At 48.0% G+C, this 26,437-nt stretch overlaps 1 protein-coding gene across 3 annotated transcripts in view; it reads right to left on the bottom strand.

Annotated features, from left to right (window-relative positions):
* The window catches only part of AGBL1 (AGBL carboxypeptidase 1), an 837,820-nt gene extending 814,376 nt beyond the window's left edge, over positions 1 to 23,444 (bottom strand). For all 3 annotated transcript variants that reach the window (XM_066239188.1, XM_066239190.1, XM_066239189.1), the window contains exon 1: positions 23,154 to 23,444. In XM_066239188.1, coding sequence (XP_066095285.1) covers positions 23,154 to 23,204 — 51 coding nt within the window. In that variant the 5' untranslated portion in view covers positions 23,205 to 23,444. The remainder of the gene's footprint in view (positions 1 to 23,153) is intronic.
* Between the last annotated feature and the right edge of the window lie 2,993 nt (positions 23,445 to 26,437).

Raw genomic sequence — 26,437 nt, 5'->3', positions numbered from 1 at the left:
TCATTTGCACCAAGCTCGGTTACCGTGCAGTGATTTTCCTGACCACACCCCAGCACAAGGAATCTCCAAGGCACTTCCGATAAGAATTCAGATGCAGGAATGCTGATGGTGACATCGGTGAAGAGAAAAGACCCTTCCTGGAGCCCCCCACCCTCTCCATTGTTTCAGCAGTCAAGTTACTGGAAAGACGCTCTCATGATGGAGGTAAAACTATCCACGCAATGCTGGGTTCAAGTCAACATGTGGGCCATAATGGGCTATGCTTCTGTTGCTTTTCACAAAAGTGGAGCTCTGAGAATCTCGCTGGGTCCTCACTACAGTGTCTCCTGCAGACTGAGCAACACAGGAGGACAGAGGCCACTTCCCATGGGCTCAGTTGGAAATGGTGCCTCTGAGTGGTGTCTCCCAGATTCCGTCATGGCAGAGTATGAACTTAACCGCCCCACAACCTCTATCCCAACAAGCCCTGGACTGAGAGACAGAACCACGGTCAAATAACCACTTTTTTCAGATTTTTAATATAACATCGTCATAACATTTCAAATGGGGGAAAAAAACGGCATACATGTTATATATATATAAAGAGTTCCTTAATTGGATTGTTCAACAAGACTAGAAACAGTATCGGATTTCCATTTCGGCCAAGTTTGTAACTGATTTCAATTTGTCAAGCCTCAGTTATTAGCAAATATAGTCCTTGAAATGTCAGTGGTAACTCACACAGTTTATTTCAAGTGTAGTTAATGACTTATGTGTGGAATATTCTTAATTGTTTTTTAGCACTATGATAATTTTCAGCCTCTTCAAAGAACCAGCATAATAGAACCTTATACACAAATATCACCAGCCTTTCCTTTTGGATAGGTAGAATGAGAAGCACTAGACAGTTGGATCATTTTTCTAAGCCTACCCAGCACGTTTGTAGAAGGACCCCAAACCTCCAAAACTGCTAGAATTAAATAACACTATTGGGAAGTGGCATTATCTATTCCTTCATCTGACATTAGAGAGCACCTGTGATAAACAAGCCATTGTGTTGTTAGGTGTAGCAGGACATTAAAAGGTGAAGAAGAAACTTTCTTTGCCTTTTAGGAGCTTAAACCCTAGAATAAGACAGGGTAATGCCCCATCTCTCATCAGTTAGATGATATAAACTACACAATGTGGACTATACTATGTAATACATCCCATATCTATTTGACATAGATTCTTAAATGTCTAGACTATAAGAAAGCCTTGGTTATCCCACTAAAAGAAATATAATGTACTCTATGGCCATGAACTTGAGAGGGAACTCTAAGGTAAGAGCTAATAATTGAGGCAAGAAGCCTAAATTCTGTCCCTGGATCCACTGCTGATGGACTCATCACTTGCTAAAGGGACATCATGTCCCCCTTTTAGACAGTTTCTTCATTTTCCCAATGGGAGGCATATTTTTGAAGTATGAGAACAAAAGACAATGTTTTAGGAATGATCCTGGTACCTTCAGGGGTAAGTTTCCCAAAGTAAAAGAATCTCTTGCCCCAAAGAAATAAACAAGTAATTTATAAAAGCAGAAATGCACATGGCTAATAGGCTTATAAAACAAATGCTCGGTCACAACAGGAATCAAAGGAAGGCAAATTAAAACAAATTACATCTTTCCTCTCTCAAATGGGCAAAGCTTTAAAAGCATGGGAAAGTGTAGCCATAGGGAGGGGGAGAGGAAGTGAGCCTTCTTCCACACCGCTGAGGACTTACGCTGCTGCAACAGCTCTGGGTACGCAATTTAGAAATACTTGATCAAAAGCCTCTAAAATGTACATACCCTTTGACCCAGTGATTTTCAACCCATACGTCCCAAGAATTTTTAAAACCTGACTGTTCAGTCAGAGGTACTGCTCTCTTTTCCCTTAGATTATCAAATTAAAAAAAAATAATAATGACAACAGCCGACTCAACAGCCATGCAGTGTGAACGAATCAAAACGATATCTATTTTTTTTTTTGTCAGATTGGCAAAAACTATATTTTTTGGTGGGCCATGGGATTTTAGTAATTAGTTTATGTGTGTGATAAAATGAAAATGGTTAAAAATCACTGCTTTGACCCAATAATTTTACACCGATTATTTTCCCAAGAATGGAAACAAATAACTCTCTGCAGGGAACTCCATCACTCCATCACTGCTGCTAATCATAAAAAACTATGAACCCTCTCCATGTCTAACCCTAAGTAAATTGTCATAAGACAATGGAATAATATTCGATCATTGATAATAATGTTGAGATGGGACTTTTATTAATGCAAAACGTGTATATGTTATATTATTAAAAGTACAAAATGCATTTATAGAGTGTTTAGGTTTCTGTTTAGACATGCAGTTATGTGGATAAATGCATAGAACAAGATCTAGAATAATATAAGCTTCTAGACCAGTGGTTCTCAACCTTTCTAATGCCGTGACCCCGCAATACAGTTCCTCATGTTGCGGTGACCCCAAACCAAAAAATAATTTTGGTGGTTACTCCATAATTGTAATTTTGTTACAGTTATAATTCGGAATGTAAATACCTGATATGCATTATGTATTTTCCAATGGCTTTAGGCGACCCTGCCGGGGTCGCGACCCATAAGTTGAGAACCGCTGTTCTAGACATTATTCTCAGCCTTCCTGTCCACGGACAGTCTCTATTTACCTGGGACAATTTGAGGCATGCCTTTTGCTCTTCTACAAGTGTTGTTACCAAACTAAAGGGGTCTGTTCACTGGTGCACATCAAAGCCCAATCAAACACAAACAGGAGTTTACAGCTAAAAAAGTAAAGGTTTATTTATTTATTTATTTATTTATTTATTTAGTGAGAGGAGAGGAAAAAGACTCCCGCAAGCATTCTGACTGGGATCCACCCGGCAACCCCCATCTGGGGCTGATGCTCGAATCAACAGAGCTATCCTCAGTGCCTGGGGCAAACACTTGAACCAATGGAGCCACTGGCTGTGAGAGGGGAAGAAAGAGAGAAGGGGGCAGGTGAGGAAGGGGAAGAGAAGCAGGTGGTCACTTCTCATGTGTTCCCTGACGAGGAATCAAACCCGGGATGTCTGCATACTGGGCTGACCCTCTATCCACTAAGCCAACTGACCAGGGCCAGTAAAGGTTTATTTTTAAGAAAATACCATCAAACCCAGAGTAACAGGTGAGCTGTTGCTCTAAAACCTGGCTTCCCAATAGCTTCTGCAAGAAGGGTTACAGAGGGCACTACAGGAGTTAGGGTCATGGTTAGGGTCATGATCTCTACTGATTGATCTGTGCTAGAGTAGGGGGTAGTTGATTATTGTACCTGGTCCTGCTGTTAGCCATAACCATCGCTCTGTCTAGTTTCACACGGGTGTGGTCAGGGGGGGTCTGGAGCTGAAACACAACTGGGGACTAGTTATCTCTAGTTTGACCAAACCCTGTTTCTGTGGTCAAGACTGGAGGATTTGTTCCTAAGATTGTTGGATGCTGACCAGAACACCTCATTGTCCCAAGGGCTTAGTGACTAAGGGAGTGAACGTATAAGGGAGAAGGAGGCTCCCTCACAAACAGCAGGGGCTCAGACTAGCCATGGCACTGACCCAAACCCTGCTGCCTCTAAATTCTCCTCCGCCCCTGATGACTTTCGATAGAGAAATGCCTGAGTAAGTCATCCAGACGGCGCACTTCACTCCGTAAGCCTCGCTCCCCGGAAAATAAAAGATAGACCTGTCACAGCCAGTAATTGCTGTGCTACTCAGAGGTGCAGCGTTTCCACAGCTCTGTTGTGCTGGGGAAGCTTGGGGGCTGTTTGCTAAGCAGAGCTCTGCTAGAGGAGAAGGTGGGGTGGGGGCGGTCCTCAGCGCGGTCACCATCTCCTCCTGCCCTTCCCCGTACATACCCTTTGACCCGGGCCTGAGCCCGGAGCCAGCCAGGCTCGCTCAGAAACAGGGCTCAGAGTCGCCCCTCCGCTGTGGGTGTCCAGAACCTTACCCCCCACCCTGCTCAAACTCGTCCCTATGAAAATGGGAGAGCAAGGTGCATACAAATGAAATGATTTACTGGGGGTCACCCAGCTAGTTCCCGAGCAAACTGGTGGTCCAAGGCTCCTACGTCTCTGCTCAGAGCTATCAATTATGATCAGTGGTAGACCAAGTTGTAAAAAGTGAGGTGTTATTATACAAGCCACTGGAGTTGGAGCCCGTATGGAGGCATGAGGCTCTGAGAACTGCTGAGAGGACGAAACAGCAGCCAGTCTATTCCTAGAGATGCTTGTTTTCTGACCACAGGGGAGACTTGAACCAAGCGTTTGCCACCCTCCTCCCCCCACTTCTCCCCTCCCTGCACCCTCACAGCGAAGGAAGAGGGTGCTGGCTAAACGGGACTAGTAAGGCAATGGTAATAAGCCATCTCTCTCTCTACACCAGCGGTTCTCAACCTGTGGGTCGCAACCCCAGCGGGGTCGCCTAAAGCCATCGGAAAATACATAATGCATATCAGGTATTTACATTCCGAATCATAACTGTAGCAATATTACAGTTATGAAGTAGCCACCAAAATTATTTTTTGGTTTGGAGTCACCGCAACATGAGGAACTGTATTGCGGGGTCACGGCATCAGAAAGGTTGAGAACCACCGCTCTACACCAAGGGCTTCCAGAGCGCGGTCTGCACTCTGACGTATGTCCAAAATGCTCCCAAGAGAGCGCTTTCCAGAAGCTCGACACCTTGGTAGTGTGGGGAGACTGCCCTGCTTCTGCTGCAGGGTGGAAAGAGGTAGGTGACTGTCCATCAAGCCTCTAGACTGACCTTGCACATGCATAACCACTCCATTACTGCCTTTAGCCTTCACAACAGGTCAAAATCATTTCCCCCTTTGCACTGATGAGGAAACTGAGCTTTCAAGAAGCTAGGCAGCTTGCTGGACAGCACCTGGTTAGTCTGTGATGGAACTAGGATGGAAATTCAGCTCTGTCTGGAGCTGAGCCCAATGGGGGGGGTCACTACTGGTCAAAATGAAGCTCTCCAGTCTTCAACCGGGACGCAGACAAAAAAAGCACAGGGTGGACGTCATGCAGGACCACCGCTGTCTGTAAAACTCTCCAACTTCCCTTCGCCCTGTGTTCTCCTGTGCTCTTGTAAACCTTGGGAGCCCGTGTCCATCTTCAGTTTTTTGGGGGTGCCTGGACCCTGACATGCAGACGTTGTTGTCTTCCCACAGTGTGCTCTGTTTTTAATCAACCCTGACTGTCTCCTCTCTTCTGTGAATTATAATACTCTTCCCCTCCAGGAGTGGGTCATGCACATCATCCCACAAGGCCTCCAGCCTCAGAAACACATCAAAGCAAATCCCACTGATCACTGCCCACTGGTTCTCAAGGCTCAGTGGCACCCGGCCAGTGGTGGGGAGTGAGAGGGACAGAGCTCTGGGGAGAAATGTTTGTCCTGGCACCCGGCTGGCCTGATTCTTCTCCGAGCGACTCCGACACCTTGCCAGGAGAGCATCATTATCTGTCTCAGAGAAAGCATTATTCGGACAAAATTACATCGTGCTACATGGTATTGTGCCATCTGAAATTTCAACCTACGTACGGAAAAGGAATAAAAGGCTGATTGAATAGAGCAGAGCTCTCATCTCGGCACTTTTGACATTCCAGGCTGGGTAATTCTTTATTGGGGGCGAGACGGGGAGAGAGTCTGTGTGTTGTGGGGAATTTAGCATTTAGCCGCACTGGGATGCTAAACACTTTAGGATATTTAGCCAGCAGCATCCCTTACAATTATGACAACCAATATTGTCTCAAGATGCTCTGGCCAGATAGCTCAGCTGGTTAGAACGACGTCCCAAAGCACAGAGGTTGCCGGTTCGATCCCCGGTCAGGGCACACACAGGAGCAGATCAATGTTCTCATCTCTCTCTTTTTCTCTCTCACTTAAAGTAATAAGTAAAAAAGTTTATTATTTTTTTTTTTGTATTTTTCCGAAGCCAGAAACGGGGAGGCAGTCAGACAGACTCCCACATGCGCCCAACCGGGATCCACCCGGCACGCCCACCAGGGGGTGATGCTCTGCCTATCTGGGGCATCGCTCTGCTGCGACCAGAGCCATTCTAGCGCCTGAGGCAGAGGCCACAGAGCCATCCTCAGCGCCTGGGCTATCTTTGCTCCAATAGAGCCTTGGCTGCGGGAGGGGAAGAGAGAGACTGAAAGGAAGGAGAGGGGGAGGGGTGGAGAAGCAGATGGGCGCCTCTCCTGTGTGTCCTGGCCAGGAATTGAACCCAGGACTCCTGCACGCCAGGCCGACGCTCTACCACTGAGCCAACTGGCCAAGTAAAAATTTTTTTAAATTGTCTCCAATGTTGCCAGATGTCCACTGGGGTAGAGCTGTCCTGGGCTACTCAGGGAGGGACTGCCTACCTTCCACGAGAAGCTCTTCCTTCCAGGGAAACGGAAGGAAGCCCTGGGGTCCCGTTGCCAGTTGCAAAATTATCCCTGGTTGACAACCACTGGAATCGAGTGAAAAGATACATATTATGCCAAAATCAAAGGAGGTTTCCTGGCACTAATTAGGGCTCAAGGCAGGTCCAAAGATCAGCATCATGTCAGGCCCCCATCTTCACCCCGTCCCCAGCATACTAAGCATGAAAACTGCTCTGCACATGGGTACCTCGGGGGCATCCAGGTGCACTTATGTCCTGAGTACGGGGGTCCTAGCTTTCCTGACAGCACTCTTACGAAAACCAAGTACACCTAATGTAAGAGCCACAGTCACCAAATACGGAACCACCCAGTTCTCTGTGCTACAGCCAAGCACTCGACAAAGACAACAGAACGAGAGGTGACAATACCCTGGTGAAGTCACCTCCACACCAGACTGAACACACATTGATGGGCACTTTATCGTCCACATGAATGTTGTCCGTGTGCCGTTTTCAGAATTCAATAACAGCATCAGGAGCAAGACATTCAAAGGTGAATAGAAAAGTGATTCTCAGGTGAGGTTTGAAGGGACGGAGAGCTGAGCTGGCAGGTCGCTCTGTGGATACTAGCATCACGTCAGATATGTCGTGTGACTTGTAAGTCGCACCAAATAAAACTATCCCTAAAAGACTAGCTCACTCCACACACCTTGTGGAATTGGGCCTGAGGACTCTCTGGATGCCAAGAAGTGTTAGAAAGAGCCATAAAAAGAACAGAGATGGAGTTGGTCCAGAAGGAAATCAGAGACACTGGTTTATTCAGTCACACTGGAGCTCTAAAACTGGAGGGATCCGTTCATCTCGGAGACGTGTGCATTCAGAGACTGTGGGCTCTGCCCCCGTAGAAGGCAGGGCACAGGGCCTGGAATGGAGTATGTGCTCAATCAAAGTCTCTCTCTTCTCCTCCTCTCCTCTCTCCCTTCCTCTTCTTGCACCTTCTCCTATTTCTCCTTACTTTCTTCCCCTGCGATTAGGAGGACAATTTTCATCATCATTATTATTTATACGTTGGTTTTATGGGAGAGGTAAGGAGGCCACATGGTCTGGATTCCTTAGGAATATTCAGAATATAGCTCTAACCAGATGAATAGTGGTGGCCCTTATTAACTCCAAGGAAGGTACTTTTTCTAAATTACGGAAGTAAACTGGTACTGATAGAAACCCGTCATTCCCCGGGCTGGCTATTTTAGGTGAATTCAATAGGCAATGGCAGGTACCAACATCAGGGAATTACAGAATGCCATTTCTGGGATAAAGCATCTATTACCAGAGCTGAAGACAGACTCGGGGACAGTAACCCTAAGAAAGCCCGGACTACAACTGGCATTCTAGAGAAGACTCTCAGCTCCACTCCCGGTCGTGAGAACATGCAGGAGGTGACAGAACTCTGACAGAGGGCCAGTAGGCGTGCCCCACTCAGGGCAGGGTCTGATCTTGTCCAGAGAGCTCACGGGAAGGAGGGTTTTCTAGGTCCCTCCGTTCCTGCCTCAGTGTCCCGGGATAAACTGGCTGACCCCTAGTCAGCCGGGAACGGGTATCTGGACAAGAAACCGGAGGTCAGGACGAGGGCTGCGTCAGACATGCCACTGTGGACGAGCCACCCCTGAGGAGGGGACGCTAGGGAATGCAGTAGAGGCACCAGGGGGCTCAAGGAAAGAACATCTATCTTTTATAAGGGGTTCCTTCTTCCAGGGAGACGAGGAGAACTGAGGTGCGGATGCTCACTGCTAGTCACCATGGCCACATTTCAGATGGGGCGTGCTCATAGCATTAGGAACCTTAGTCAGTACATTTAATTTCTCAAGTTTCTGGCTGGTACTCTGTCTTTAGAGGTATGACCTTAGAAAAATTAGAAGTCTTCTATCCCAACACTCCTTACACAGAGAATCATGGAATTTAATTTTATCATAAAGACTTACCAAATTCACTGTTCGAAAGGTCAGAAACTTCCTATTGAGAACCTATGACCTGGGTGTAGGGGTCACCAGAGACACAGCATTAACTACCACCAAATCACATGCAGAAAACATGTTTATCCTCAGTAAAGTGTTTACTCCTCTTCTGGGAAATGTCTGTCAAGGTCTTAGTTATTAGTATATATTCCAATTCCTCTCCAAGAGTTGATAACCTTTTTGGAAAACAAGAGAGCAGGCCTCAGGTTCAAAGACTCCACAGGCAACCGTGTCTAGCTGAACTTTAATAGCATTGCATTATTTAAATTAAATTTATTTTTATGGCTAACTTCTTTTTTGTGCTAAGTGCTGTTGCTATATTTACGGTAGTATATAAAGTGCTGCTTTAAGGAAAGTTAAAATTAATAAATTTGCTGGGAAAAGAAAAAAAAAAAAGAAAACCATGTTAAGTAAACAATAGTATTGTTGATCCAAAAACAGGAGGAAGAAATCATGAAAGTAGCATGAGAATGACTTGAGTTGAGGAAAGACTGACCTCGTTCCTATTCCTTATTTTAAAGACAGAGACTGTGACCCAGAGGGTTAGATGGTGTCCCCAAGTTCACACAGTCCACTAGAGGCAGAGCCAGGATTAGAACCTACGTCTCCTCAGGCCCTGTCTCACCAGTCATCATGTATAGTGGATATTGCAGGTGTGCCTCTTAGGGCTCCCTTTCCACAACGAGGCACTCAACTCATCCCCAGCCAGAGGGAATAGTAGTGACTGGCAGTTCTCGCCCACAGGAGTTGCTGTCAGGTGATGATCTCTAACATCCCATCCCATAGTCAGAAGTAGCCTGGATCCAGGGACAGGAAACGGGGCAGGGGAGGAGGTATAAAGTCTTGCCCCACACCCTGCTGAAGAACAGAACAGCTGCCAAGGGACCATCCAAGTCCCAGAACTCCCTGGGGGATCAACCAGAACTCTGTTGTCATGACATTGCAATTCAACTCCTCCCTTTGCCCAATTCTGCCTTCTTCACTTTCCATGCCTGGACCCCAGGCACTCCCTAGTAAACTTCTTGCATGCAAATCTTTGTCTCAAACTGCTCCCCAGGGAGCCTATAAAACATAATGTCTCCTCCCTGTTTTAAAGGAAATATGAGGTTGCTAATCAGAATACCCTATTATTGAAGAGAACAAGGCAAAAGCAAGTTAAATATAACATTTTAATTAGTTGGGATCCGATTAGATTTCTTATTCCTTGCTAAAACCTGCTATAAAGCATAAAGAGCAAGAAGTCAAATGGAGTATAATCATGAACATGTATGTATTTAAGGGTATATTTTGGTCAAAAATGAATCATCAAATCACAAATAGAGCTTAAACTATAACTGTGTATTCAGCTCTAAATTTTGAAGTGACAATTGTAAATACAGAAACATAGATGTTACACCCTGGCTGATTGGCTCAGTGGGTAGAGTGTCGGCCTGGTGTACAGATGTCCCAGGTTCAATCCTTGGTCAGGACACACGGGAAAAGTGTGCTTCTCTCCCCCTCCCTCTCTCCCTCTCTCTCTTTCCCCCTCTCACAGCCAGTGGCTCAACTGATTTGAACATTGGCCCCAGACGGGGTTGCGTGGTGGATTATGGTCAGGGCACATACAGGAGGAATCTCTCTATCTTTCTTCCTCTCACTTAAAAAAGAAAGCAGAGGAAACAGACATTTCAATGCATATAACATTGAGCAGTAATTTTCTAATATTGTTTTAAAAAGTATAGTATTTTAAAAGAACTTCTCACATGATTTGGGACAGATAAAATGAAATAGGACATAATATGAGAATTTTCTTCACCTAAAGAGTCAAAACAAACTCTTCATAAAATTTTGCTAGGTATTTCAGGGAGCAGAGACTGGAGGAAGAGACTGTCTCTATTAATAAAGAATGAACAGGATATTGAAGGGTTGGGACTCTGTCATTCCCTCTGTAAATACCATTGCTGCCTCACTCCCTCCTGGCCTTCCGGGTCTCCAACCCAATGTACGTTAGACCTTCTCACTTTTCCCTTTGTGCTAATCTGCCTTCTGCGAGGTCAGCCCTTCTGACCTCCTGTGCTTCCTGGATAGTTTCTTATCACCTGATTTTCCATTTTTTCTTTAGCCAAGCCAAACCTGCGATTAACCTAACCACTGAGCTCTCAATTTGGGGTTTTTAAAAACACATATTATAATTTAACATTTTCCATTTTATTTCTTTTCAAATCTTTTTTTTTTTTTTTCTGAAGCTGGAAACAGGGAGACAGTCAGATTCCGCATGCGCCCGACCGGGATCCACCCAGCATGCCCACCAGGGGGCGATGCTCTGCCCATCTGGGGCGTCGCTGTGCCACAATCAGAGCCATTCTAGTGCCTGAGGCAGAGGCCACAGAGCCATCCTCAGCGCCCAGGCAAACCTTGCTCCAATGGAGCCTTGGCTATGGGAGGGGAAGAGAGAGACAGAGAGGAAGGAGAGGGAGAGGGGTGGAGAAGCAGATGGGTGCTTCTCCTGTGTGCCCTGGCCGGGAATCAAACACACCAGGCCAATGCTTTACCACTGAGCCAACCGGCCAGGGCCTTCTTTTCAAATCTTACAAGCCAGTTTTTATATAGTTCACTGCCAAACTATTGCCACATACTGGTGAAGTGTAGTATGGCAGAGAAACTCTATGAAGAAACAAGGTTTAAGGAAAAGAAAATAGTATGGAGTTTAAATATCATTCGATATTTGGTTGGTTAAGCATCGTACTAAAGCTCAGAGGTTGCCGGTCAGGGCACATACAGGAACAGATTGAGGTTCCTGTCTCTCTCCCTCTCTCCCTTTCTTGCTCTCTAAAATCAATAAAATAAACATTTAAAAACATATCATTAAGTATAAGTGTTAGATCATGGGGGGGAGGGCAGCAGGAAATATCCTGTGGCCAAAGATCATTCATGAAAACAGGTTTGATGGAGTTGAGTATTAAAATGTAACCTATGGTCTGGCCTGTGGCGGTGCAGTGGATAAAGCACTGACCTGGAACGCTGAGGTCTCCGGTTCAAATCCCTGGGCTTTCCCAGTCAAGGCACATATGACAAGCAACAAATGAACAACTAAAGTGAAGCAACTATGAGTCAATAGTTCTCATTCCACCCCCCCTGTAAAATCAATACATAAAATCTTTTTTAAAAATGTAATTTATATAAAAAATAAAAATAAAAACAAAGTCAAATTCAAGTGAAATACTAGAAAACAATGTAATGTACTTCTTTTTATTTAAATTATGGTACATCCATATACTAAACTGCTACATAATGACCACAAAATATTGAGCTGGGGCTTGAAAGATGGTTAATTATACTGAGATGTTGGGAAAGCAAATTGAATAATGGTGTGTTGAAATTATATGGATGTAGAATAGAAATATATATATGTATGTTTATAAATATAGGTATATAAACCTTTAAATAAATGTGCAGCAAACCTCACGTGGTTGTCTTAGAGAGTAGGGTGTGATGGGAGGAAATTTTTCTCCCTATAATTTATATCTGCTTACTCATGAGCTTTTTTTTTAATAATAATGAGCTTTTATTACTTCTTTAATCAGAAAAATAATGCTGAGTGGTGAAGAGGACAGATAAAAGGAAGAGAGAATCTATGACTTGATGAGTGATAACAAGCTAGAGTCAGACTGCACCTGGGCTCCAGCCCTGACTCCGCCCCTCAGAGGCCGTGTGACCTTGAGCAAGAGTCTCGTGTTCCCTGTCTGTGAAAGGGAGACAACGGCTGTAACTCACCAGACTGTTGTGAGGATTGCAGGAGACGATACACGCAAAGCGCTTAGAATATTTCCTGGCACATAGTAAGTGCTCAGTGAATGCGAGCAGCTCACAGCAAAAACAGTCCTTGAGTTTTAATACTCATCTTCCTTCAAATATTGTCATCACCTGAGCCTCTAGCTCAGTCCAAAAGTTTAACTTTCCTTTGGAAGATATTTTCCCCCTTTAGGATATATATATTCTGATATATACCAATATATAGGAGGATATATAATATACATCTTATGAATAGATCATGAAAATCAAGGAGACAGTGGGATGTGCTTATAGCATCTTCCTAATTTAGCTATGGTGGAAAAGCAAAAGATACCTGCATTGTCATAGAAGCTGTTTGGATTATTTTGAGTCTTAAGAGGGATGGGAGGAAGATGCTTAGGGGTCTGAAATATAGGGCACTGAGCTGGGCTGATTGGTGGGTCCAGAGATAAGCAATGTTAACACCCATTGGGGTTTTCCTTGCTGGTAGAGGAAGGATGGAGAGAGAATTCATTACTGACATTTATTGGAGGCACGGCCTTCTCTCCAAGTCCCTCAGGGAAAGTTTCATCAGATACCCCAAGTGTGAAATCCGACCCGGCCTTTCACCCGAAACCCGAGGCGAACGCTATCCTTATCGCCATCTGGTCTCCCGAGCAGAAGCAGCATGGCTGTCTCTCTCTTCAGCCTCAAGAACCTTTTACAAAACCTCCGCATCTGTCCTGATATTCCTGCGCGGCAGTGGAGTGAGAACCAGCGTGCATGTCAGGTGGAGGCTTCCAGGAAGGTTGTACAGTCATCCAATCCACCAGGGGAATTCGCCAAGCACAAGAATGACCTGAGGTCGCCAACAGGACTCACTTTGCATCCATGCAGGTCAGAATGTTTTCGACAAGCTACAGGTCAGCTTCTAGACCAGCAGAAATTCAACCATCATGCACAGCAGTGACTTAAGTGACACTGCCTATAACCATTTTTCCCCCAAACGTTTCCTGTAGCTCTCTAACGTCCTGTGTGATGCTAGTGGGGTTTTGCCATAAAAATGATTCCACCCACAAGATGGTTTGGAGATGCTCTGTGTTATATCTTCAATTTAATATACCACGCACATTCATTTTATTACGCAAGCAGCAAATATTTATTGAGCACCTATTATGTCCTAGATAGTGCTTTAGGATAAGGAGTGACGAAGACAGATAAGGTTCCTACCCTGGTGGGTAGAAAGGAGGGCGGACACAAATAGGTACCAGGGAATGGTAAATTCTAAGCAGGGAGTCCAAGGAGGGCTGAGACCTAGACTGCCTGTGCAGTTAATTGGGCCGCGGAGACGTCCAACTCTGAATAAAACACATTTACAATGAGAGCTGAAAGGCACAACTGCTGAAAAGATTGAAAAGGATTGACGAGACGATCTTTCAGTAAAAAAAAAATCTAGTAAGTGTATTACAGACCCTGACATTTCAACCTGTCTGTCCCTGAGACCTTTGCCAGTGGAACGCCCACAGGCAGCCTGGAGAACCCAGTCTGAGAGGTGCTGGTCTGAACATGTGCTGGGTGGTACTACCGCTGAATGCAGATGATGTCTGTAGAACGGTCACGGGTCACAGTGGTTACAGCTGCCGAAATGGTCTGACAGCCCCCCCCCCCCCACGGGGTCTAATGGACACAACCACCGTCTCCACCCAGACCTGGAGAACTGGAGGCGGCGGCGGCGGCGGCGGCGGCCGGGGGGGGGGGGGGGGGGGGGGCTGACATTCTGAACTGCCTATGTCGGCTTCTGCGAGCTTCTCTGGCTGTCCCCTCTCCCACCTTCTGTCAGGCTCGTGCCCGGAGGCCTCCAGGCCAGGGGTCAACACACGACCTTCCACTGGCCCAGTCCAGCCCGCTGCCCGTGTTTGCACACCTGAAGTTTTACCGGCGTGTAGCTGTGCCCACTCATCGTATGTTGTCTCCAGCCACCAACCGTGGCGGGGTTGAGCGGCTGTGACAGAGAGCCGGAGGCCAGGAGAGCCTAGGAAAGATGCTATCTGGCCCTTCACAGAGTGTGTCCACCGCTGCTCTAGGCACCAGTCCTCTGCCCTCTTGGCCAGTCCTCGCAGTCTTGGGGTGACCGCCACCATCCTCCCTGGATGTGCAAAGTGGGGGTGGTCTCCACTGTCCCCAGCAGACACTCATTGCCTGGGAACATCTGTTCAGAATCTTCTCAATGCCTCTCCTTTTTCTCACACCTGGCGAGAGCCCGCCCGTGGGTGTCAGACTCTCTCTGCTCAGGTTCCTGCTGGACCGCCCTTGTGGTGACCTGGAGAAATCTGTCCACCTCTCTGGTCTTCCATGCTGAGGCTTTAAAAGTGAGGGTAATGGCCTGACCTGCCTCAGCGGGTTGTGAGGCTTAAATGAGACAAAGCGTGGCTTGTAGATGCCGTGTGATCATTGTTTGTTAAACTATTTCTACAGACACGCAGGACACGAGACTGACAACGGGCTTCTTCGCAGAGCATCTCAAACCCACCTGAACTGATACACGTGGATTAAGCACGTCTGGGCCAGAGCACCCAGAACTTTCACAAATTAAGGGTATTTTCTTTTTAATTTTATTTATTCATTTCAAGAGAGAGAGAGGTGAGGGAGAGAGAGAAGGGGGATGAAGCAGGAAGCATCGACTCCCATATGTATGTGCTTTGACCAGGAAAGCTCAGGGTTTCGGACGGCCAACCTCATTGTTCCAGGTTGACGCTTTTATCTACTGCACCACCACAGTTCAGGCTTAAGGGTATTTCTATGGCTAATAAGTGTTTTGGAGCAATCGTGTAAGGTTGGTGGATAGAGGGATGGTCACGTAGGAACTCAGACCCGCCCACTTTGGCTAGGACCACCCACAATCAAGCTCGCCAAAGGAAACTTCCCAGGAACCATTTGGAAAGAAGTGATGGTCTGCCAGCCAGTGAAATTTCACCACGTCATAGTAGCTCCACTTCCCTAGAGGGACCCTTTAAATATCTCCTACGCCGTTTAATCCGTGCAACTTCCCTAGCCTCCATCTCCTCCATCTTTCTTTCCTCGGGGCCAGGGAACCTTGCCGGGCGGGATATGCACTCTGTATTCAATAAAGCTGTCTGCTATTCCACACTTTGTGGCTCTGGCCCTCTTCCTTCCTTCTCGGCGGGGAAAAATACCTTACAAATCGTTTTTGAAAGATGCCATTACCTACTAGAGCTGACCCCAGGTGTAACCTGTGGCCACTCAGCTCCACTCTTGGACCCGTACCCAATAGACATGCATGTATATAGAATACCCACAGTAGCACTGCTTGGTATAGCCCCCAAAAAGGTAACTCCCCCAGATACCATCAAGTCTAGAATGAATAAGCAAATATAGGTATATTCACACAACAAAGTACTCTGCACCAACGAGAATGTAAGCAACCTATAAACACGGGCAGCAACACAGTGAAATTGCGCAATGCTGAGTCCCAGAAACCCAACACCAGGGAGGCCTGGCTGTAGGGTTCTATTTACAGGAAGCACGAAGCATGCAAGGCTCATTCGTGGTGTGGGAATCAGGGGAGTGTTTCCACTGGGGGAGCAATAATGGGAAGTGGAGGCAACAGGGGTCTTCTGGGACATTGAGAGTCTACTCATCTGGGTGCTAATTGCATGGATGTGTTTAGTTTGCAAAAATTTATTTTAAAAAAAGCAGCCCTGACTGGTTTGCTCAGTGGTAGAGTGTTTTCCTGGCATGTGGATGTCCTGGGTTTGATAACTGATCAGGGCACACATGAAAAGCACACCCATCTGCTTAACCACCCCTTTCCCTCCCCCTTCTCTCTCTCTCTCTTCTCCTCCCAGAGCTATGGCTCAATTCATGTGAGCACATTGGCCCCAGGTCCTGAAGATGGCTCTGTGGAGCCTCTGCCTCAGGCACTAAAAATAGCTCGGTTGTGATCATGGCCCCAGATGGGCAGAGCATGGGCCCCGATGGGGGCTGCTGGGTGGATCCTGGTCAGGGTACATGCGGGAGTCTGTCTATCTCCCTTCCTCTCACTTAGAAAAGAAGAAAATAAAAAGAAAAGTGGGAGGGAAGAAAGAAGAAATAGAAGAGAGGAGATAAAAAGGAAGGAGGGAGGAAGGGAGACAGAAAGAAAAGGGGAAAGAGGGAAGGAAGGAAAGAAAAAAATATGCGTTGAGCACATACTCTGTGCCAGGGGTCCCTAAACTTTTTACACAGGGGGCCAGTTCACTGTCCCTCAGACTGTTGGAGGGCCAGACTATAAAAAAACTATGAACAAATCCCTATGCACACTGCACATATCTTATTTTAAAGTAAAAAAACAAAACGAGAATAAATACAATATTTAAAATAAAGAACAGGTAAATTTAAATCAACAAACTGACCAGTATTTCAATGGGAACTATGGGCCTGCTTTTGGCTAATGAGATGGTCAATGTGCTCCTCTCACTGACCACCAATAAAAGAGGTGCCCCTTCCGGAAGTGTGGTGGGGGCCGGATAAATGGCCTTAGGGTGCTGCATGCGGCCCCGCGGGCCGTAGTTTGGGGACCCCTGCTCTGCGTCATTCTGTTTTTTTCCACATCCTTTGTTCTGCTCAGTCTTTTATTCCCAGCATTGCTGCTATTGCTCTCTCCCTCGTCCTAGGCACCCTTGCCTCTAATGAATACCTGGTTTGTGAATCTGTACTCTGAAGAAACCAGGTGGTATTTACTCAGTGAAAAAACACAGAGCACACAAACCTTCAACTTCTTTCACTTCAGGTCTGGGAAAAGGCTGTGGAGGTCGTTCCTGAGAGGATACATTTCCACGCACCCCTTTCTGAACTAGGAAGGGGTGCCGGGTCTGTCGGGTTCACAGCTGCCTGTCCCACGTGTACAGACATGGTCCTTGATCTCCTCGTGGTTGTATACTTCCCCAGCTCCCAGGGCTGGAACTGATTCTGTGTTTGGCTTTCACAAGAGTGGTTCCCGTTTTAGTAACTGAGTAAATTGTGGAGTAAATGTTGCCAGGTTACGATTGCCACGGTGGACATGGGTCTTTCTGTTGGCCATTCCCCTCAACATGTCACCAGCAATGCCAAATTTCTAATTAGCCCTGAAAGCAATGGTGGCCTTTTGTCCCTCACCCCGTGCCCCACAGAGGTGGATATTCCGGGAGAGAGGCAGGTCCAGAGCCTGGGTTCAGGGATGGAAATGCCAACTGCTCTTAATTTCCACGTAAGGACAGGACTTTTTGACTCAGCTCTAATAATTTTAATGCAGTCCTGTTATCAGAGCTGCTTTGACATAAGGACACTTAAATGCTGCCTCGAAAATAATTTGTGTTGCTTCTGGATTAAAAGGGGAGAGGGGTTAAAACAGTTTTCCTCTCCCAATTCCTGAGCCTAATTCATCCCAGCTCTTCCCCCTGGGGCAGGATAAGAGCTGTGGAGCGGTTCTGAGTGGGGTGAGATCTGAGGTTCAGTGACAGAAAAGGACTAACAGTTGGCGCTGGAAGGGAGGGGCGGGGACGAGGGGAGGGGCAGAGATTAGGGGAGGGGCAGAGATGAGGGGCGGGGCAGAGATGAGGGGAGGGGCAGAGATGAGGGGAGGGGCGGGACAAGGGGAGGGGCAGAGATTAGGGGAGGGGCAGAGATGAGGGGAGGGGCGGGGACGAGGGGAGGGGCAGAGATTAGGGGAGGGGCGGGGATGAGGGGAGGGGCGGGGACAAAAGGCAGGTGGAGGTTGTGGGGAACAGATCACATTACGTAACCAGAAAAAAACGGTGATACAGTCATGTCAAACGTGCCCCAGTCCAAATAGCTCTACCGCGGTCACCTTGGCTGGGTGTCCTGTCGCCCCCCTCACCCACATTTAGGGACAGGCGGCCATTGCCAAGGACACGGCTGGATCTGAAGCATGCCACTCACAACTCTCCAGCCTTTGGACAACTGTGATTTCTATCTCCTTTCTTCCCCTTCATGCGCTTTGTTTTAATCTAAGTCGGTTCCATGGCAATTCCTGAATGGTCTGCACATGTCTCCAACACAAGGAGGATCATGGGGCACCCTTCCCACTCTGGTAACCACGCCTCCCCTGGTAAAACAGGACATGCTTCCTAAGACCTTTCCCCAACCCCCAGCCGGGAGAAGTCTCTTCCCAGTTTTCTCATGACGTCCACCTTTTCCATGGCATTCGTCCCGTACAAACTTTCTCTACAAACGTTGTTTATCCTCCGCCCTTTTCACTCTAACACTATTTTCATGATGGCAGGGACTGTGTGCTTCATTACGATAATGACTGTTCGTTGAACACATAAACTAGCCTAACCTCTCCACATGCATTCTTCTCTACACGTATAATGAGCCCAAGAGTGGGCGTTCGAACTTTCATTTTACAGATTAAAAAAAAAAACAACAAGTCAGTACAGTGATGTTCAGGAGTTTGTCCCAAGTCACATGTATTTTGAGTGAGTGAGTCAAAATTCAAAGACCTTGTTCTTCTTAACATACCATCCTACCCAGCCATCTTCTCTGAACCTCTTCCAGCATGTAGAAAGGAATGAAGGGAAGGATGGATGAATGGATGGATGGATGGACGAACGGACAGGTACTCAAAATATCCAAATGACCTAAATCAAAGGTGACTTTCCTTTATCAGGAGTTATTAATCCACAAACCAAAATAGAATGTGAAACATTATTTTAATTCTTAATAAGCCTCCCCTCAATGACAGAGAATGCATACCCCCTCAAAACAAAACATAAGTGGGCACTTCCTATATAAGCAACAGAGAGCAGTGGAAAGACTTTGGAGTGACAAGACCCACTTCACATCCCTCGCCGAGGAGTTTGGTGGGTCTCTGTCATCAAGTCCTGAGCAGCTTAGCCTGCTGCTGAGGGCTAGAGTCCTCGTCGACAGGACAGAAGAGCCACATCACCCTCAGAGGTGGCAGAAAGAGTGACAGTAGATAACGGATATGATAACCGCATAGATTGGGTCTTCAGTAAATGTTCATGTTTTCCAAACTCTAATTCCAAGGAAATGAATAAACTGTGAAAACAACAAGGTCTTAAAAAAAAAACAACCCCACCAAATAAAGGCTTCTCCTCACTCCCAGCTTGGCACACGCCCACACGCCACCATCACCCACTTCATTCTCCAGTTTGACTGGCATCAAGTCCTTCCTCAGACATTGACAGATACTCTTTCTTGCCAATTTTGTCCCTTTTCCATTTGGCTTGTCCTTATGGGGTTCTTTTTTTGTTGTTGTTCAATTTCATTGATGCTTGAAATTCAGACAGATTTCAGTTTGTTTCCATGTTTGCATTGCAGTTGAGATAGGAGTCTCCAGAAAAGCCTCAACTTCACCAAAGTGAGAAGGACTGTGATCTCTATTTTTTAAGTGAGAGGAGGGGAGATAGATAGACTACCACATGTACCTGGACCGAGATCCACCCAGTGACTCCTGTCTGGGGCTGATGCTCACAACTGAGCTATTTTTAGCACCTGAGACAGAGGCTCTACAGAGCCATCCTTGGCACCTGGGGCCAATGTGCTCAAATCAAATGAGCCATGGCTGTGGAATGGGAAGAGAGAGAAAGAGAGAAAAGGGAGGGGGAGGGAGGAGAAGCAGATGGTCACTTCTCTTGTGTGCCCTGACTGGGAAGTGAACCCAGGACTTCCACATGCCAGGCCAACACTCTACCACTGAACCAACTGGCTAGGGTAAAATCCTGTGATCTTTAAAAAGGCTACACAGTATCTGCTAACTAAGAGGAAAATTCTTCTCTGAATTTGTTCAAACATTTCTGCTCCTGTCCAAGAGGAAATCTCTGTCCCCCCTACCACCACCACCACATACACACACATACACCTGGCCCTATGGTTATACAATAGTGGAATACTTGCACATCCTCTGTGGAGATTTCTAGAAAGGAACATTTCAAACTCGTTTTGGAAACTTATTTCCCAAGTACGTCACTCATCATTTTCCCTCCTAGCTCCCTTTTGCAGCCCAGGGGCTGAAATCACCTGTTGTCTTGTCTCCGAGGGAAAGAGCCCTCGGAGGAACAAGTCCAAGGGACTGTGTGGGGTTGTCAGCCCGGCCCATGTTCTATCACCCGAACTCAGCGCTCACTCCAGACAGAAAGCCCCACAGCCTGCAGCCTCGCCCGCAATCTGCAACAGATGAGCCTCCTGCAGCCCGAGTTGAGGAAAGGAGTTCGCTGTGCGCATTTTGGCAAAGACACAGACCTCAGATTCAACTGGAGCAGCTCTAACATGACACAATAAGAGGACAAAGGCTCACAGCAAGGACATGCCCATGTTACCGCTCAGGGTGTGCCCGGGCTGACTAAATAATTATCCATTTTCCATGTTTCGATAAGGAGCCTAACCGGCATTTTGCAGGATGCCCCTGGGCGAGGACTTCTGGCCTCCGAGCTAGCAGGGAGCCCACATCCTGCTGTCCTGGCAACTCCCCAGCTTCCCCATTAGCTTAAAGCACATGGAGAGAAGTGTGCAGCCGGGCAGAAGGAGACACCTTCCTTTTTGTCCGAGTGTGTTGGAGTCCACCCAGGAAAAAAGCAGGGTAGGCTGGTGAAAAGCGTAGGCAAGTGTTCCCAGTCGTTCCACTGTGTCCTCAGCCGGGGAACTCATAAAACCACAGTCATCTGAACAGCTGTTTATAGCTTACCAGCACCATTCAAATGGATTCTCCTAATCCTTGCACAAAAGCTGAGGAATGTATTTTTATGGCCCCCTTTTACAGACACGGAATGAAGGCTCGAGGCCGAAGGACTTGCCCAAAGAATAGATAGCTGGGAAGGGCCAGGCCTGGGGTGTGCTGTAGGCTGCCCTCTCCATTCCCCTAGGTCCCCAAGAGTCAATCTGATTTTCTGCCTCAAACCCAAGCTGAGTCAGGACTTGGAAAAGGTCTGTGTAGAAATCCAATTCACATACCTTCAGGAGAGAGATAAGCTTGTGCTTAAATTGGGAAAGGAAAAAGCACTTGGACCTTTCCCATTTGAGCAAGGAAGGGTAATAGGCTGAAAACAGATAGTTTACAATGACCTGGTTTATCCTGTCACTGTGCCCCAAAGAGGCAGAAGTGGTGATGTCCTCCCTGTAATAAGGGAACTTCCATCGTATCACGGGGGGCATTTGCCATCCCTCTGCTTGCTTTTTCTGGCTCTCTGTTCTTTCTCCCTTCTCTTGGCAAAGTTCTGGGTTACTTCTGAAAGACAGGGGGAACTTACTTGCACCTGGGCTTACAATTTATTCACACAGAAGCATGTCTTCCCGGAGGTCTGAAAAGCAATACAGAGCCCCCACCGCCTCTGTACACCAGGAAAGAGAGACTGGCTTGAATTAGTAAGAACTTTGGGACCTCCAAACGAAAGCATTTCAGCTAACCCCTTATCAGAAACTCCGTGGGCTATCCTGATCCATGGGGTCTGGAGGCAGAGCCTTCGACCCATCACGAAATATCGTTCCACAGAATATCTGCTCCGTCAGGGTTCTGGCTGGTTCTACCAAGACAGACACAGGACTCATGGAGGCACTTTGGGGGGACTGACTCAAGGCTTGGCCGGGAACCCAGGTCATTCTACAACCAGATTCTGACCAGCTAGAGTGCACAGCAAAAGTACGCTGTGGTTATTTTCATGTTCTGGTTAATTGGAGACTAAGTAGGGTATATTGAACATAATTAAATCTTTCTTTCTTTGAGAATCTTGAGGCGCCCTGGAGCGATCACTCTAAATATCAATTATAAATCCCCACTGGTGGGAATTCAGGAGATTGAGCTCAACCAGTAGTGACTTTCAAGCCAAGTGGAAACGTATCAAAGGTTCGCTCCCACCCCACACTCCTGGCCCAGATACATGGGACAAAACCAGCCAGAAGACGCTACACCAACCAGGTCCTGAAATTGTTTAGTGCTCGTCCCACTTCCCCAGCGAGGTCGTTACATGACCTTGCGGAAGGATTTCATTTCTGCGACTGGATTTACTCATTGGGTTTACCCATTCTTAAGCTTTTTTAGGAATATAGATTTCCTTAAGAAGCAACAAAATTAAAACAGTTTTTTTTTGTTGTTGTTGTTGTTTGTTTGTTTTTACAGCAGGGAAAAATAAACATAAGTATAAAATATTTATGTTCTGAACCATCCTGTGCGACCCTGTTGTTGGGCCCCTAAGCTCAAGCATCTACCCGAGTCTAGAAGTCAGTGGTTCTTGGCCTTGACTGCACATTGCAACTATTTGGGGGGGTTTCAGAATCTCAGGCCACTGAAATCTGAGTTTTGGCAGGTGGATCCCCAGGCGATTCCGGGGTACAGACAAGTTTGCTCCAAAACAAGAGGTCTCAAAACTAGGAATGAATAGAATCATCCTGTGAGAAGGCAGAGTCCCAGGCCCCTGCCCCCGGCAATTCTGACTGCTTCTGGCCAGACCTCCCAAGCCCCCGGAAAGATGCACGATTAGCCGGCATCCTGGGCAATCCTAATGCAGACCACGGTTCGGCCGTGTCCGGTTCGGCCGTGTCCGGTTCGGCCGTGTCTGGCATTTAGCCCGAGGAGCCTAGGGGAGCCCGCCTCCCTCCTAGGTGCCTGGTCCCGCAGTGTCCTGCTTTGTTCACAGGGACTGCGTTAACGCGTCCTTGATTGCCAGACAGGCTTGCTTCTGGTCTTCCCATCACTTGCAAACCTGGATCTTTGAGCCTGAGCTTCTAATCCCACCAGGTTCAATAATTCAAGCACAGCACTCATCAACATCGTCCCATTAAATATTTAAACACCAGCGCATCACTTAGGTCAGCCTCAAGGTGAGAGCTGCTGCTGGCTCCTGTGCTATTATTGCTGGTGAGCCAACCGGGTCCCGGCACCCAGAGGGGCCTGCCGCAGCACGGCTCCAGGACGGCCCGCCGAGACCCAGCCTGCCGGGCGGGCTCGGCGTCCCTCCGCTCTTCCTACCTGGAGCGTGCGCAGCAGGACCTGCAGCCCGCTGCCTTCTTGTTCCGCCATCCCTTCCTAGGGTCCCGGGAAGCGGCTGCCTGCGGCCAGGTCGGGGCTGGAGAGGCAGCAGCTGCCAAGCTGACCTCGCTGCCCGCCTTGCGGGGCACTGCTGTACGGAGGCCTCAGCTGCACATGCTGCTGAGTGTGAAGTCACCGCCGTGCAACCCTAGACCTCAGCACAGGCGCAGATGCCCCCCGACTCCCACTGTGGGGATTAGGTGAGCCCCAGCCCGGGGAGGGCTGCGCGTTCCGGCGCGGGGGCGGAGAGGGCCCCAGCGTGAGTCACTCTCCCACCTCCAGGCCCACGCAGGAGCCACCCTGGATGGCTGACAGGCATTCCCAGCTGACCTGGTCAGACTCCCTGCAGAGGCTCGGCCCTCCCCGCTTGTCCCCCCTCTTCCTTTATTTTGGTTTGTTGCCGGCTCCCGGGTAACAAGAGACCCAAGAGAGCTTGCACAACCGTGGCAGGGCAGGCACAGAAGCCCAGGGCCCCCTGAGGTCCCAGCTTAGGGACAGGAGCTCTGGCTGAGAAGGAAAATAATGGCTCTGGACATTTTCTACGGACTGGGTCCCTTCCACAATCTTTAACCTTCACAGTAACCCTATCGCGGTGGTGTGATTAGGGCCGTCCCATCCAAGCCCCGCTTTGCAAAGGAGAAAACAGAGGCACAGAGGTGTTACGCCACAAGAACAGAGTAGGGCATGTGCCAGGCCCTAAACAGGCAAACTGGCACCAAAGCACAGCACAGACCACTCAGCACTGACACCACACATGCACCTCCTGCTGCTACAAACACGTTGGTCCAAGTCCTGCGTGGCCAGGAGCCCAGTCCTCTGTCCTGGGGACGGAAGAGGTCCAGCCTGAATGTCCTCCAGACCAGTGTAGGATCTATGGTTTCCTTCTGTGTCTTCTGCTCAGAATGTGTGACAGGAGTTTGGGAGGGGGGCAGGCCACCTCTCTTCCTCTCCACCTCAGTGACTTTCTTTTTTCAGATGCCAGCTTCTCAGAGCCGGTTGGGGGCATCACCTGGGAGTTTGAGTGGCCCACCCCAGAGCTCCAGAACTAGAATCTGCATTTGTACAAACTCTCCAGGGGACTCGCAGCTGGTTCATAAAACCACAGGAGGGTTGGAGTTTGAAAAGCCCAGTTGGGACCCTATAGGTGACAGTGCCATGAACAGCCCAGGTGTCGGACGTCTGGCGAGTTTTGGCTAGAAGACTAGCACCCAGCAAGCTCAAAGCACAACACGAGGGTGTGAGCGTGGAGGGTGAGCTCCCTGAGACTCAGGGCCCACCGAGAGCACGTGGAGACAGGAGGCCCTGGCACACAGCCCACACCACACGCAGCTGTGGGAGCTTTCCTGCGCACCAGAGCCTCCGCTGACAGCTGCCCAGACGCACGCGGTGACTGAGGAAAATGCGTGCACTTCCTGATCTGACGTGGCCCAGATGTTCCCACACCAGGAGGTAGGTGGCATCTCAGTTTACCCTCTCAAAGCCAGGCCTATCCCGGCCTCGACTTCTAGGACAAATTCATGTGTTTGTTTAGTGCCCTCTGGAAACTTCTCCTCTTAGTGGCTTTAAATGGGAAGACCTCCCAGGCTGGGAACTGACTGTAAAACCTCACGTTTATGGAGTGGCTCTGTCTCCCTACAGGTCCCGTTACGTCTGAGGACAGGAGGGAAGAAGTAAAGCCCCTGCCCCCGAGGACTTCCAGCTTCCGTGAGGGGTGGAGCATCTGGACACAGGTTCTGTGATCCTCAATGGTCCAGAGATACAGGAAAAACTGAACGGTCCCATGTGATTATCTTTTTTTTTTTTCATTTTTCTGAAGCTGGAAACGGAGAGACAGTCAGACTCCCGCATGCGCCCGACCGGGATCCACCCGGCACGCCCACCAGGGGGCAACGCTCTGCCCACCAGGGGGCGATGCTCTGCCCATCCTGGGCGTCGCCATGTTGCGACCAGAGCCAGTCTAGCGCCTGGGGCAGAGGCCACAGAGCCATCCCCAGCACCCGGGCCATCTTTGCTCCAATGGAGCCTTGGCTGCGGGAGGGGAAGAGAGAGACAGAGAGATAAGCGCGGTGGAGGGGTGGAGAAGCAAATGGGCGCTTCTCCTGTGTGCCCTGGCCGGGAATCGAACCCGGGTGCTCCGCACACTAGGCCGATGCTCTACCGCTGAGCCAACCGGCCAGGGCGCCATGTGATTATCTTAAGAGCAGACATGCCACGTGATTTGGCAGCAGAATAAAAGAAAAAGAGTGGAAAGAAAAGGTGTCCCTCCAACATAAGGAAGAGGAAAAAAGGCATCTTTGTTGTGAGAATTCATAAAACCAACCTCTGAGGACACAGGTGGATTAAGGTCGGTTGAGGCCCCGGGCGCAGAAGAAAATATTGGGCCCCTTAAAAGAGAGAGAGAGAGAGAGAGAGAGAGAGAGAGAGAGAGAGAAAATTAAAATACATGTTAACCATATTTTTAAATAAACAAAAAATATTATGTACTATTAATGTTAAAATTGCACATATGAAACCAAACTTGGTGTCATTAGAAAAAAGTGTCAAGTTGGGGTTTTGCGGGGCCCTTCAGAAGTCGGGGCCCAGGGTGTGCACCTGGTGCGCCTGTCGTTAAATCCGCCTCTGTCTGAGGATAAATCTAAAGGTATTTTGTTAACTGGAATGATGTAGGGCAGAAGATAAAAGACTTTATGGCCCTGGCCGAGTAGCTCAGTGGGTTAGAGCGTTGTCCAGTATGTGAAGATTGAGGGTTCAATCCCCAGTCGGGACACATACAAGAATGAAGTAATAATGCATAAATAAGTGGGATAATAAATTGATGTTTCTCTCTCCCCCTTTCTCTCTCCTGCTCTCCTTTACCCCTTCTTCTTTCTCTCTCTTCCTTCTTTTTTTCACTCTCTAAAATCAATTTTTTTCTCTCTAAAATCAATTTTTAAAAAGCAAACTTATGCATGCAGGGGTCACTCTTCTCTCTGTAATAAGGAACCTTGGTTTTCAGTAAGCTCCCTGTGAAGTGAGGCAAGGAATGGGCCCCCCTTCCCTTGGTGACACAGCTATGTCACATGCCTGCTCAGACGCTCTTCCCATCACCCCTGACAAAGCTCCATCCACTGGGAGTCGTCACCCATTAGCCCGGGTGCAGGCTCATGAATGCCAGACAGGGAATGGAGGGCTGGTCTTGTCCTCTGACCCTCTGACAACATGAGGGTTCGCCTCTAGCTCACTGT

This window comes from Saccopteryx bilineata, chromosome 7, assembly GCF_036850765.1.
Source record: "Saccopteryx bilineata isolate mSacBil1 chromosome 7, mSacBil1_pri_phased_curated, whole genome shotgun sequence".
Taxonomy (NCBI): Eukaryota; Metazoa; Chordata; class Mammalia; order Chiroptera; family Emballonuridae; genus Saccopteryx; species Saccopteryx bilineata.
This window is presented reverse-complemented; position numbering and strand designations above follow the sequence as displayed.